The sequence below is a fragment of the Nannospalax galili genome, unplaced genomic scaffold, assembly GCF_000622305.1.
Source record: "Nannospalax galili isolate Female #2095 unplaced genomic scaffold, S.galili_v1.0 scaffold653, whole genome shotgun sequence".
Classification (NCBI taxonomy): Eukaryota; Metazoa; Chordata; class Mammalia; order Rodentia; family Spalacidae; genus Nannospalax; species Nannospalax galili.
Genome location: NW_008334077.1, coordinates 2,754,025 through 2,768,736, shown reverse-complemented (window position 1 = coordinate 2,768,736; position 14,712 = coordinate 2,754,025). Strand labels below are relative to the sequence as shown.

Sequence of the window (14,712 nt, the reverse complement as noted above, 5' to 3'; positions counted from 1 at the left end):
CCCACTTCTCAGCCTGGTTTGAAGAACTCCTAGGATCTGGTCCTGCAGGTCTGGGGCCCTCTCTTCCAGGAAGCTTCGGTGCAACCAGCCTCCACCCTACCCTCAGGGCTCCCTCCTCTTCTACACTCCACAGGCACCATCTGCCGGTGACCCTGTCTTGTGTACTTGTCCTGTGTGTCTTCCCTTGAATGGAGGGTACTTTGTTTATGGATTCTGCAGAACACCCTGCCCAGTTCAAGTTCCTCAGAGGATCTGTAAAAATTATTTATTCATTTATTGTTTATGAGTGTTTTACTTGTATGTATGTAAAAGCACCATGTGTGTGCCATGCCCACAGAGGCCAAAAGAGAGTGTTGTCAGATCCCTGGGGTTATGGACAGTTGTTAGCCACTATGTGGGTGCTGGGAACCAAAACTGGGTTCTCTGCAAGAACAGCTAGTGTTCTTAATTGCTGAGCCATCTCTCCAGTCAATTATAGACTCATCCTTCACACCTGAATTTATTGCCCACCCATGTTCATAGCCCACTTCCTTCCTATGTTAGGATGGAATCTGCAGTTCCTTCTCACCGTGCTTCTCCCATGTCTCCATCTGCAGGTGCCCAGGCAGCCATCATTTTCATCAAGGAGCCGTCCTCCCAGGATGCACTGCAGGGGCGTCGAGCTCTGCTCCGCTGTGAGGTTGAGGCACCAGGCCCAGTACAGGTATACTGGCTGCTCAATGGGGTGCCTGTGCAGGACACCGAGCGGCGTTTTGCCCAGGGCAGCAGCCTGAGCTTTGCAGCTGTGGACCGACTGCAGGACTCTGGCGCCTTCCAGTGTGTGGCTCGGGATAATATCACCGGAGAGGAAGCCCGCAGTGCCAACGCCTCCTTCAACATCAAATGTGAGAGCCTGTTTGGAAGGAGGGTGCTGTGCCTGGTGCCTCTGTCAGACTCTCTGAGTCCTGGGGAGCCTTCTGCCTCAGTTTCATTGCCAGTTGAATGGGGCAGGTGGAGTTCAGTGGTCAGTTCATCCTGTTTGTGTGGATAAGAGGAAGTTAAATGTTTTTTTCTCCCCTCCCTCCCTCCTACCTTCTGTCCATCTTCTTCTCCCCCACTCCCCCACTCCCTCCTCCCTCTTTTCCTCCCCTCCATTCTTTTCATCCCTTCCCTTCTGCTTCCCTAGCTGTGGATTCCTAAGCACACTCTATTGTCACTGATAAAGTATTACTCTTTTTTTAATGAGTGTTTTGCCAGTGTGTATGTAAGTGCACCCATGTGTACAGTGCCCGCCGAGGTCAGAAGAGAGTGTCAGATCCCTTGAAACTGGAGTTATGGACAGTTGTTAGCAGCCATGTGAGTGCTGAGAACTGAACCCAGGTCCTCTGCAAGAGCAGCCAGTGCTCTTAACAGTTGAGCTGTCTCTCCAGCTCTGTACTGCTCTTTTTTTTTTTTTTTTTTTTTTCTTAACAACCTGCCTCACATTTCAAGTCTTGGGCTCATTTATCTGGCAGCAGCCTTCACACATGGGAAAGGCACTGAAGTCCTTGGCAAGTATCAGCCTTGACCTGCCAGGGAAAGAACTGGTACTCTGTGTCTGGTACAGTAGCCCCAGGTACAGCTCTAGGGCCTCAGGGTTCCGAGGCATCCTGCCATCCTCCTCTGCTTTCCCACCTTTTCTGCTTTGCCCTTAATTGCAACTGTGGCCTCTGCTTCCAGGGATTGAGGCAGGTCCTGTGGTCCTGAAGCATCCAGCCTTAGAAGCTGAGATCCAGCCACAGACCCAGGTCACCCTTCGTTGTCACATTGATGGGCACCCTCGGTAAGGAGCTAAGGAGGGTAGGATAGAGACAGGGAGGAATGTCTTCCCTAGTCTAAGCACATGTACTCCCCACATGCTTTCAGCCAGCCCCTCATGACCTGAAAAGGGTGAACACTGCATGGGGTGACCCTGGATTCTGGAAACTTGAAAGATCTGGAATCTCTGATCCTTATGCAAACCCTGTCCCTTCCTCAGGCCTCCATTCCTCCACTTGCAAACCAAAGTGTCCAGTTTGACTTTCTGATTCTGTATCCCCTCCACTGGTCACTGAGTATCCCCTTTTCCCCACTACTGACCACCCTGTGCCTCACAGGCCCACCTATCAGTGGTTCCGAGATGGGACTCCCATCTCTGATGGTCAGAGCAACCACACCATCAGCAGCAAGGAACGGAATCTGACCCTCCGACCAGCCAGTCCTGAACACAGTGGCCTCTACTCCTGCTGTGCCCACAATGCCTTTGGCCAGGCCTGTAGCAGCCAGAACTTCACCTTGAGCATTGCTGGTGAGCCTGTCGTGGGGGTCAGAAAGGAGGTGAGGCAAATGGGAGGTGGCACACTGCCCCGCCCATTCACCTCCTCCGTGCTTCCTGCCCTAGATGAAAGCTTTGCCAGGGTGGTGCTGACACCCCAGGACATTATTGTAGCAAAGAATGAGGAGGCAATGTTCCATTGCCAGTTCTCGGCCCAGCCACCCCCGAGCCTGCAGTGGGTCTTTGAGGATGATACTGCCATCACTAACCGCACCCGGTAAGACATCTGGTTGGGAGCCTTCCTATACTACAGTACCGATTGTATATTGTGCTGTGTTTTCCCCCAGAATTCACAGTGATTCAGTTCAAATCAGACATCAGACTTCTCCATGGTGAACATGTATTTCCTTAGCTTCCCAGCAGATGGCAGTGGAGTGTTTGACTGTTAGAGAAAGATATTCAACCAAGGGAGCATCTCTGGGATGCACCGTATTTGATTCCCTTCATGGGCACTCCATGAGCTAATGTCGGCTTTGCTACTTTTCTTCTTACCCACATGGGTCATCTAGAATGAGGGGGTTGAATCCCAGGGATAAGAGGTACATAGGGATCCTATGTGGTCACAGTCTGGACAGAAAGGTTCAAGGTCATAACAGAACCTACCACATACACATTTTTGGGAGGAAGAAAATGCCTTCTGTAAGGTTCCAGAAGGTTCTGCCTCTCTACAGAGACCTCTGTCCTTGCATAGGCCCTAGGAGAGGAGAGAGTATCTCTGACAGATCAGGCATAACCATGGTCCTTGGGAGTGTGGCTCGCTAGGCTAGGGTTTCTGCAGTGACATCATCAGGTCATCTGATTTGGCTGAGGAGCTCTTGCCCCTGGAGCTGGGGTGCCTGCAGGAAAGTGGTCCCTCTATTCTAATAGTTATCACTCTCTTTCATTTACATTGCTCTTGGCCTCATACCTACCTCCACAGCCCCCCAGTTGAGTCTCTTGCAGTTGGAAAACACACCTGCAAGCTGAGCCTGATGACTTAGTCTTATAAGCCCAGCACTCAAGGGGTTGAGGCAGGGACATCAAAAATATGAGGCCAAGGACTGAGGAGATGATTCAGTGGGTCTAGTGCTTGCTATGTAAGCATAAGGACCTGAGTTTGCATCCCTAACAGCTGTGTAAGAAAGCCGAGAGTGGCAGTATGTTTCTGTAACCCCCAGAGATAGGTAGATCCTGGGGTCTTTGCTTTACACCTATGTAAAAAAGCTAAGATGGGCAGCATGTTTCCATAAGGGCCCAGAGATGGGTGGATCCTAGAGTCTTTGCTGACCAGTCAGTCTAGCAAAAATAGTGAGAACTGGGAGTTCCAAATTCAGGGACAGACACTGTCTCGTAAGCTAAGGTAAAGAGTGATAGAAGAGGACACCTGACATTGAATTCTGGCCTGCACATGTGCACACACTGGTGAGCACATGTATACACCATGCACACAATTTAAGGCCAGCCTCAGCTATAGAGTAAGCTCAAGGCCAGCCTAGGTTTCCTGGTTAATCTTTTTGAGACGGAGGGGCTGGAGAAACTACATATCAGTTAAGAGCACTGGCTATTCCTGCAGACAACCTAGGTTTAGTTCCCAGCACCCATATGGCAGCTAACAACCATCCAAAACTCCAGTTCTAGGGAATCCATCACTCTCTCTGGCCTCTACAGGCAGTGCATGCACATGATATATGTACATACATGCAGGCAAAACACTCATACACATAAAATAAAAATAAGTAAAATTTTTAAAAATTTATGAAATGGGGCTGGAGAGATGACTAAGCAGTTAAAAGCACCGGCTGCTCTTGAAGAGGACCACGTTTGGTTTCCACCACCCACATGGCGGCTAACAACTATCTTTAACTCCAATTCCAGGCCCTCTTTGGCCTCTGTGGGCATTGTACTTACATATATGCAAGCAAAACACTGATACACATAAAAGAAAAATACCTTTTAAAAAGAGAGGGATCGGGGCTCGAGAGATGGCTCAGTGGTTAAGAACACGGACTGTTCTTGTGGAAGATCCGGGTTCGACTACCAGCACCCACATGGCAGCTAACAACTGTCCGTAACTCCAGTTCCAGGGGCTCCAACAGCCTCTTCTGTCCTCCACAGGCACTGCATGACACGGGTGAACTTACTTACATGCAGGCATAGCATTCATACACATAAAATAAAAATAATAGTTTTTAAAAAAGAGAAAGGGATAGGGGCTGGAGAGATGGCTCAGTGGTTAAGAGCACTGACTGCTCTTGCAGAGGACCTGGGTTCGATTCCCAGCATCCACATGGTGGCTACGAACCGTCCTTAACTCCAGTTCCAGGGGAATCCAAAGTCCTCTTCTGACATCCATGGCATTGCATGACACAGGTGCACTCACATACATGCAGGCAATACACTTGTACACATAAAATAAAAATAAACTATTAAAAAAAAGAGAGAGAGAGGGATAGGCAGAGAGACCTGCACATATACATGAAGACATGTACACACATTCCCACACCAAACAGCATAGACCTTTATAGGAAGAGATTTTATTGTGTCCCCCTACAGAATGGGGTCATGAGGTCTCCAGAGTGGCCTATGGACTACTTTTTTTAAGCGGTACTGTCTTCCCCCCACAGTCCCCCACATATCCGAAGAGCCACAGTGTTTGCCAACGGCTCCCTGCTCTTGACCCAAGTCCGGCCACGAAACGCAGGCGTCTACCGTTGCATTGGCCAGGGGCTGAGGGGCCCACCCGTCATCCTGAAGGCTACACTTCACCTGGCAGGTAGGTACATGATGCCAAATGTGCACTGATGCCAGTGTTGTTGGCTTCTTGAGATACAGACTTTTCTTTTCACTTAGCTGGCATCCTTAAGGGTAGAAAGAGTAAGAAGATGCTGGTGTTAGGAAGGGGAGATGTGGAGGGGAGGATTTGTGGCAGGCAGGAGCCTAGGCTTGCTATAGAACATCACATAAAACCCATATACAGTAATCTAGCTATTCACCTCCCAATCACATCCTCACAGATATTGAAGACATGCTGCCATTTGAACCACGGATATTCACAGCTGGCGGTGAGGAGCGGGTAGCCTGCCCAATCCCCCAGGGTCTGCCTACACCCACTGTATGGTGGGAACATGCTGGAGTCCGGCTGCCTACGCATGGCAGGGTCTATCAGAAGGCCCATGAACTTGTGTTTGCTGTCACTGCTGAGAGTGATGCTGGTGTCTACACCTGCCATGCAGCCAACCTGGCTGGACAGCGGCGACAGGATATCAACATCACTGTGGCCAGTGAGTACTTTTGCCCTGAGGTGCACAGCACAGGAGAGCTTCATGGGAGCTCAGGTCCCAGGAGGTTTTGGGATGTTTCCCTTGTGCTTACCTGGGGCCCTCTCAGCTCTGGGCCCTGCAACTTTGGGAACCAGTCACCTGCCAGGAGGTACTGAGGAATAAACTATGGCATGTAAAGCACAGCAGTAGGGGTATGCATCCGAGGAAAACAGTGACTTGAGGTCTGGAGACTTGGGTCCTATTCTGCTCACAGTGCAGGTCATGACCATGGGTAGCAAGTTGCCTGTGTTGCTATGGCTCTGTCTCCTCGTCCATAACTGGGGCTAATACATGGTAGTTGGAAAGATCAAATGCAATCAATGAAAAAGACTTCTGTGTGTGTATGTGGTGTATGCATGTATGTATGGCTGTGTTTGCCTGTGTATGTGAGACCAGAAGTCAGTGTTTTTCCTCTATCACTCTCCACCTTATTTTTTTAAGATTTATTTATGTGTGTTTAAGTGTGCATATGTGTATTAGTATGCACGTGTGCATGTGGGTGCTTGAGGAGGCCATCTGATATGGGTGAGGCCTCTAATATGGGTCCTGCAAACTCAGATCCTCTGGACGAACAGAACTCAATCTTCACGACTGAACCATCTCTCCAGCCCTTCCACCTTATCTTTTGAGACAAGGTCTTTCACTGAAACTGGAGCTCACTGTTTGTACCTGAGTGGTTGGCCAGTGATGTCCAGGGATCCTCCTGTCTCCGCTCTCCAGTGCTGAGGTGACAAACGCACATCACTGTGCCCAGCTCTTATGTGGGTGCTGGGAATCCAGACTCAGGTCCTCATGCTTGTGCACCAGGTACTTTACCCTTGAGCTGCTTCCCTGCCCTTTTTTTTTTCTTCTCTCTTGGGAAGTAACAGTGGTCAACATGGTAGTTTTGTTTCAGTTTGTTATATTTTGCAAGTTTAAGAAATATTACTATGAAAATAGCAGGACAAACAAGAGATTAAAGCCCACATACTTAAACTAAGGAGAGATCACAGCCACAGGTAGGCCTGTGAGTTGGAAGACAGTTGGCTGTGGGACTTGAGTTGAATAAGTGCTGGTGTTGGAAAGGTAAAGACTTCATAAGAACACAATAAGAACTTTAGCTCGTATTCAGATGTGGCCTTTCCCTGTTACCTTGTAACAAGCCGCTCTTAACCCTACTGCTTGAAAGAGTCATTGGTATGTTTATAATTCTGTGGGTGGGGTTTACCTTCGAGGGTTCATGAGCTCCACGGGCTATTGGAGGGGTTCCCACGTGTGTTTGTAGTTAGTCACTTCCGAGCTGGTAGCTGGCTGGTCTCTGATGGTCTCATTCATAAGTCTGGTTAGATCAAGTTTCCTCACATAGAAGTTGGATTCCAAGAGGACAGATATGGAAGCTTCAGTGCTTCTATTGCAAGACTTGAGGCCACCCAGCTTCCAGGAAGTAGAGAAATCAACTGATTCTTGATGGACAAAATGTGGCTATACATTAAAGAGAGATGAAAGGAATGGGAGGGCTTTTTACTACTGTCCTTGTAAACAGTCAGCCTCACCAGAGCAGATTGGAAGTCCTTGCAGGATTTTAAACAGATGACTCGCTTTTCAGATATTCTGGCTCTTCTGAATAGACTGGAATGTTAGGAACCAGAGAATAAACAGGAGGCTGGTGAGATGGTTCTATAGGTTGGGGTGCTTGCCGCCAGGTCTGACAACTTGACTTCGTTTACCAGGATCCACGTGGTACAAGGATAGAATCAACTTCTGCAAATTGTCTTGTGACCACCACATATGCACTGTGGCACACACAGACATGCACGTACACACAAATATAAATGAATAAATGTAATATTCATTAAATTTAAAATATTTTTTAAAAAGCGTATGGGGGGCTCTGGAGAGATGGCTCAGCAGTTAAGAGCACTGACTGCTCTTGCAGAGGACCCAGGTTTGATTACCAGCACCCACATGGCAGCTACAAACTGACCTTAATTCCAGTTCCAGGGGAATCTGAAGCCCTCTTCTGACCTCCGTGGCATTGCACGACACAGGTGCACTCACATACATGCAGGCAATACACATAAAACAAAAATAATAAGTAAAATATTTTTTTTAAAAAAGAGTATAAGCCAGGCATGGTGGCGCACACCTTTAATCCCAGCACTTGGGAGGCAGAGGCAGCAGATCTTTGTGAGTTCAAGGCCAGCCTGGTCTACAGAGTTCCAGGACAGCTGGGGCTATAGGGAGACCCTGTCTCAAAAAGACCAAAAAAAAAGAAAAAAGGCGTATAGGGGCTGGGGAGATGGCTCAGTGGTTAAGAACAGTAGCTGCTCTTACAGAGGACCTGGGTTCAGTTCCCAACACCCACATGGTGTCTAACAACTATCCATAACTCTAGTTCCAGGAGACCTGATGCCCTCTTCTGGCCTCTGTGGGCACTGCATGCATGTGGCGCACTTAAATACATGCAAGCAAAACACTCATACACATAAAATATAAATAAGTAAATATTTTTTGATTGTTACATAGAGTATAAACAGGGAGGCCAGAAGTAGATGCCTATAGTCATCCAGAGAAACTATTGAATGAGCTTGAAGAGACAGTAGTAGTAGAGAGGAGCGGTGGTGGAAGTCAGGATTAATTTTGAAACTAAAGTTAGGTGGGGTTACTCTAGAATGTATATGATGACCTTGGGGACAGTCAAGGCTGGACCTGTGGCTTCTGCAATTGGCTGGGTAGCAATGTTACTTACTGAGATAGGGTGTGTGGGGTGTACAGGTTTTGGGGAAATGGGGTATTGTTTTGTAAACATAAAGTTTGTTTTGTGGTTTTTTGTTTGTTTGTTTGTTTGTTTTGAAACAGGGTCTTCCTGTAGCCCCAGCTGGCCTAGAGCTTGACCAGGCTGGCCTGGATCTCACAGAGATCCACCTATCTCTACCTCCCAAGTGTACCACCACACCCGGCTAGCACATGAATGTGAATGCCTCTAGATAGCCCTTTGGAAATGCCAGTGGGCAGTGGGGTTACAGGTCTGAAGCTCATGGGGAGAGGTCATGAATCAGGGTATAGGACTGGGAAACAGATATTTGTGTGGTATTGAAGGTTACAGATTGCAGGAAATTACTTAAGGAGATAGTATAGGTAAAATAAAATAAAACTGCTCTGAGGACTGAGTGTGCTGTTTTGTCCCCCCGCCCCCACCGTGACAAGTACCTGAGAAAAATAATTTAAACTGAGCTCTCAGTTCATGTTCTGTTGGATTTGTTGCTTTGGGCCTGAGCTGAAGCAGAATATTATGGGCTGCAGGAACATGAGGCAGAGGTTGTGCATCTTCATGGTGGCTAGGAAGCAGAGTTAGGGGTTCAAGGAGAAGGGCCAGGGAACAAGACATATACTTCAGAGGCACACTCCTAGTGGAGTTCTTCCTCCAACCAGGCCCCAACTCCTACTAGTTTTCAACACTTACCAAAATAGTGCCACCAAGTGGGGACCAAGCCTTCAACACACGAACCTAAGTATGTTTAATCTGTAACACTAACATTGGAACAGGTGGTTTGGATGAAGAGTGGTAGAGTCTTACAAACCACTGTAAATCTGTTCTCTATTTTGTATTAGCAAATCACCATTACTTCTTTAAACTTGTTTTCCTAGCTAGAACATGGGGAAAAGGAATACATACCTTGGGGGTTATTATAGAAATAACTAAGTGATTGTTGGAAAAGTGTTGGCATCCAGGCCTTTGGGACACTCAAGCAGCCTGGAGTTTCTGACCCAGTGGGGTTTTACAACTTCTTGGAATTGGATCCTTTGGCTTTGGAAACATATTACTACTCAACCTTATCTGTTCTTCCTTGTCCCTCTAGCTGTACCCACATGGGTAAAAAAGCCCCAGGACAGTCAGATGGAGGAGGGCAAACCGGGCTATTTGCATTGCCTGACACAGGCCACACCCAAACCCACAGTCATCTGGTACAGGAATCAGATGCTAATCTCGGAGGTGAGAAAGGATGGCTTCTGGAAGATGGGGGAGTTCTCTGTAACCCTTCTCAGTGCTCAACCCCAGAGCTCTCTCTCCTCTGAGGCTACCTCCACAAGATGTAGGTATGGCCTCAGGCACTAGCCCTCTTATACTCAAGTCTGTGTCCTGCAGGACTCACGGTTCGAGGTCTCTAAGAATGGGACCTTGCGCATCAACAGTGTGGAGGTATATGACGGGACGTGGTACCGCTGTGTGAGCAGCACTCCAGCTGGCAGCATCGAGGCCCAGGCCCGTGTCCAAGTGCTGGGTGAGTCGGCATGCGTGATGTGTTGGGAGAGTGTCTGACCCATCTGGGCAGGGGAGTGAAGGGGAGTGAACTGGCCTTGTCCTCTCTACTTGACTCAATCCCTCTTCTTTTTCCACACTGAAACAGAAAAACTCAAGTTCACACCACCGCCCCAGCCGCAGCAGTGCATGGAGTTTGATAAGGAGGCCACGGTGCCCTGCTCAGCCACTGGCCGAGAGAAGCCCACAATTAAGTGGGTACGGGCAGGTGGGTACCCTGTGACACAGCATGGGGCCAGATTGGGCAATCAGCTGGTCAGATGTGTGTATATCTGAGGGCCAGGGGAGTGCCCAGTCCGGCACCCGGAACTGTGTAGATTAAACCAGATATTTAAGACTGATTGATAATCCAGTTGAAACAGAAAAACTCTACCCCAAAGGGGTCAAATTGCAGCATTGGGCAACCCAGAAAGATCACTCGCTCGAGGTAGCAAGTGGATGGGTTGGTACCACAGTGCTGAAGTGCCCTTCTACCGGCTGGCACCAAAGTAATATGGCCTGTTTTGGAAACTTTGTGAGAGGGAAGTACATAGATTCTGCCTTTTGTTGTCTTTAAGTATGTCTCCTTTTTTCTGTGCATCCTTTACCTTTGAGTAATAATTTCATTGTGCATACAACTTTTATTTATTACACTTCATGGGTAAGGCATGCTTATTTTATTCTTTTTAAAAGTTATTTGTCTGGCTGGGTGTGGTGGTGCACGCCTTTAATCCCAGCACTCAGGAGGCAGAGGCAGGTGGATCTCTGTGAGTTCAAGGCCAGCCTGGTCTACATAGTGAGTTCCAGGACAGCAGGGCTACAGGGAGACCCTGTCTCAAAAAGACCAAAAAAAAAAAAAAAAAAGTTATTTGACTGTTTAAAGTAGTAGAGGAGTGGGACTTGAACCTATGACCTCACATATACTAAGCAAGTCCCTCTACTGAGCTACATCCCTAGCTATTTCTATTAACTTTTAAAGAATTTCATTTATTTTTATTTTATGTGCATGAGTGTTTTGCCTACATGTACGTAAGTGTACCACATGCATATTGCAATGCCTGGGGAGACCAGAAGAGGCTGTGGGATCCCTGGATCTAGAGTTACAGACTATTGTTAGCTATGATGTGGGTGTTGGGAACCTCTGCTGGGTCCTCTGCATGAGGAGCCAGTGCTCTTAACCACTGAGTTAGCGCTCCATATAGCCTTAGTTATTTTTTTCCCTTTAATATTATGTGTATTATTTGAGTGTTATGCCTGTGTGTATGTAAGTGCACCTGTGTTGTACAGTGCCCACAGAGGACAGAAAAGGGTGTTGATCCCTGGAAGTGGAGTTAGGGATGGCTGTTAGCCACCATGTGGGTACTGGGATTCAAACCCTGGTCTTCTGCAAGAACTGCCGGTGCTCTTAACAACTGAGCCATCTCTTCAGCCTCTGGGCTTTAATTAGTTTTTTGAGACAAGATCTTGCTATGTAGCCCTGGCTGGTCTAGAGTTCATTATACAGAACAGGCTGACCTCAAACTTGGAGTTGTCCTGCCTCAGCTTCCCAAGTTCTGGGATTAAAGGCATGCACCATCACACCTGGGTTTTTTTGTTTTGTTTTTTAAAGATTTATTTTTTTAAATTGTGTTTGTGTATATCTGTGTGTAAGTATGTGCACATGGGTGCAGGAGCCCACAGAGTCCAGAAGATCCCCAGGGGCTAGAGTTACAGGAGTTAGAGGCAGTTGTGAGTTGCCTGATATGGGTATTGGGAATTGAACTCAGGTCCCCTGCAAGAGCAGAACATGCTTTTAACTGCTGGGCCATCTTTCCAGCCCTTATATGATTTTTTTTTAAATTTTATTTATTTTTATTTTATGTGTATGTATGTATTGCCTGCATGTAGGTAAGTGCACTCTTGTCGTGCAGTGCCCACAGAGGACCGAAGAGGCTGTCGGATCCTCTGGAACTGGAGTTATGGACAGCTGTTAGCTGCCGTGTGGGTGCTGGGATTCGAACCCGGGTCTTCTGCAAGAACAGTCAGTGTTCTTAACCACTGAGCCATCTCTCCAGCCCCCTTATATGGTTTTTAATTGGACATTATTAAGCATTTCCCCCATGCCCTTATATATTACACATAAACATTAGTTTTGATTATTAGAGTAATAGTCTAATATTTGGATTCACTGTAATTTACTTAAATATTCTCTAAGTGCTAGGAACTTGGATTGTTACCTACTCCTGCCTTTTTATTGCTCTAATAAATCTTTAATCTAAAGGTTAGTGGAGTTTATTTTTCTGGATTTAGGTTTGTTTCCTTTGGGAAAGAATCCCAGAAGTGAAATAATATTTGCGTAAAAGGGTATAAACATTTTTATAGCCCTCAATGTGAATTACCAAATCATTTCTTTTTTCTTCCTTTCTTTTTTTTTAAAATCTTTTTCAGACAGGGTCTCCCTGGAGTCCCAGCTGGCCTGGACTTACTATGTAGACCAGGCTGACCTCTATCTCACAAAGATCCATCTGCTCCTGCCTCCTGAGCGATGGGATTAAAAGCATTCGCCACCATACCTGGCACCAAATTGTTTCTTACAGGGTCAGACCAGGTTTCACATTTGTGCCATCTGCAGGAGTGAGCGTGGGTTATGGGTTTTGCAGCCTGTGCCGGGATCTTTCCGGGAGAGGTGAAGCTGGAAGTAGATCTGACAGTGGATCTGGGATGGCAGACAGCTGGTTCTAGGAGTGAGGAGTGACAGCTGGTGAACTGAGGACAAGGCCAGTTCTTGGCCTGATCAGAAGTCTAGTTTGGCACAAGTGAAGTGTTGCATAGGTAGTAAAAGCAGGTGACACTGGGAAATTAGGGAAATAAGTAAATAACGGGCAACTTTTGAGTTTGAACTTTGCCTGAGGAGTGATGCTTTGTTTTGGGTACAGATGAATAACTGTGGGCCTTGCCAGGTGCTCATGTAATTCTAGTCTGTCCTATAATTTCTCCTCGTTGCCCCTGCAGATGGGAGCAGTCTCCCTGAATGGGTGACAGACAACGCTGGGACCTTACACTTTCCCCGAGTAACCCGAGATGATGCTGGTAACTACACTTGCATTGCGTCCAATGGGCCACAGGGCCAGATCCGTGCCCATGTCCAGCTTACTGTGGCAGGTGCGACCATGGCAGGGCCTTGGGGTCAGAGCTGGCAGGGTCTGGTGAGCAAGAGCTTGCACCCCACCAGCTCCATTACTCACCACTTCTTGCCCCTTTCTGGTCTCTTCCCATCCAGTCTTCATCACCTTCAAGGTAGAACCAGAGCGCACGACCGTGTACCAGGGCCACACAGCCTTGCTACGGTGTGAGGCCCAGGGGGATCCCAAGCCTCTCATTCAGTGGAAGGGCAAAGATCGTATCCTGGACCCTACCAAACTGGGACCCAGGTAGGACGCTCTCCCTTCTGTAGCCACTTTACTTCCCCTGCAGTTGTAGTCTCCTGGGAGCTGGCCAGGTGAACACTGTTGTGATTTCTCTCTCGGCAGGATGCACATCTTTCAGAACGGTTCCCTGGTGATCCACGACGTGGCCCCTGAGGACTCAGGTCGCTACACCTGCATCGCTGGCAACAGCTGCAACATTAAGCACACAGAGGCTCCGCTCTATGTCGTGGGTATGGCCTGGGGAAGGGCGTTCTGCATTCATTGATGCCTCTTGTAGAGAGAAGTCATCTAAACCACTTTTGTGGTCAGGGAAGAAATTTAGGGGTGTCTTTTCCAGCATGCCACTACCTCTTAGATTACTTGCTCAGAGTTGGGTGGCCATTTATTTAACATTCCAAAGCTGGGATGTTTGTATTTGGTGGGTTCAAAGGATGTTCTCATCCCAAAATGATTCCTTCCAAGGCTCCTATAAACCTATAATGAGGAAAGGTTGGTTTGGGCTCACAATCTGAAAGGCCTCAGCCTCTTGCGTGACCCTTTGCTTTGGGCCTGTGGCAACATAGGGCTGTGGCAAGAGCAAGTGGCAGAGGAGACCTCTTCACTTTATGGTGTCGAGAAAGCAAAAGAGAGAAAGGAGTGACTGGGTCCTAATTTTCTCTAGGCATATCTGCCCCTGGTGACCTAACTTACTTCTACTAGGTCCCACCTTCTCTAAAGGTCCCCCCACTTCCCCTAAGCACCATGGACTGGGGACCTGAGTTTGATTTCCAGCACCCAGTATTGTTTGGATCACAGTTGTCTGTAACTCCAGTTTCTAGGGGATCCAAGGTCTCTGGTATCCTGGACTATCTATCCTCACAGGCACATACACGCACACATGTGCACGTACACATAATTTTAAAAAATTTTATGTGTTTGAGTGTATTGCCTGCATGTGTGTAACTGCACTATATCATGCAATGCCTGTGGAGGCCAGCGAGAGTGTTGTATTCCCCTGGAACTGGAGTTATGGATGGTTATTAGGGGCCATGTGGGTGCTAGGAATCAAAACCAAGGTCCTCTGCCAAAGAGGCCAGTGCTTTTAACCACTAATGAGCCATGTTTGCAGCCCAAAATAAATATTTTTAAAGGGGGTAGGTGACTGGAGAGATGGCTTAGTGGTTAAGAGCACTGGCTTCTCAGATAGAGGACCTGAGTTTGAGTCCCAGAACCTACATATGGCTAACAACCATCCGTAATTTCAGTTTCAGGGGATCTGATACCCTCTTCTGGGCTCTATGGGCATTGTACTCATGTGCTTCACTTAAATACATGCAGGCAAAAAAGTCATACATTAGATGATGATAGATAGATAGATAGATAGATAGAAGATAGATAGATAGATAGAAGATAGAT

General features: G+C 47.5%; 1 protein-coding gene across 1 annotated transcript in view; it reads left to right on the top strand.

The window, feature by feature from the left end:
• The window catches only part of Ptk7 (protein tyrosine kinase 7 (inactive)), an 81,831-nt gene that overhangs the window by 51,897 nt on the left and 15,222 nt on the right, over nt 1-14,712 (top strand). Inside the window, exons 2-13 of the mRNA XM_008829120.3 lie at nt 597-884; nt 1,699-1,801; nt 2,115-2,305; nt 2,399-2,549; nt 4,936-5,084; nt 5,326-5,592; nt 9,471-9,604; nt 9,758-9,893; nt 10,020-10,139; nt 12,902-13,051; nt 13,170-13,320; nt 13,420-13,547. Of these exons, the coding sequence (XP_008827342.3) occupies nt 597-884; nt 1,699-1,801; nt 2,115-2,305; nt 2,399-2,549; nt 4,936-5,084; nt 5,326-5,592; nt 9,471-9,604; nt 9,758-9,893; nt 10,020-10,139; nt 12,902-13,051; nt 13,170-13,320; nt 13,420-13,547 (1,968 nt within the window). The remainder of the gene's footprint in view (nt 1-596; nt 885-1,698; nt 1,802-2,114; nt 2,306-2,398; nt 2,550-4,935; nt 5,085-5,325; nt 5,593-9,470; nt 9,605-9,757; nt 9,894-10,019; nt 10,140-12,901; nt 13,052-13,169; nt 13,321-13,419; nt 13,548-14,712) is intronic.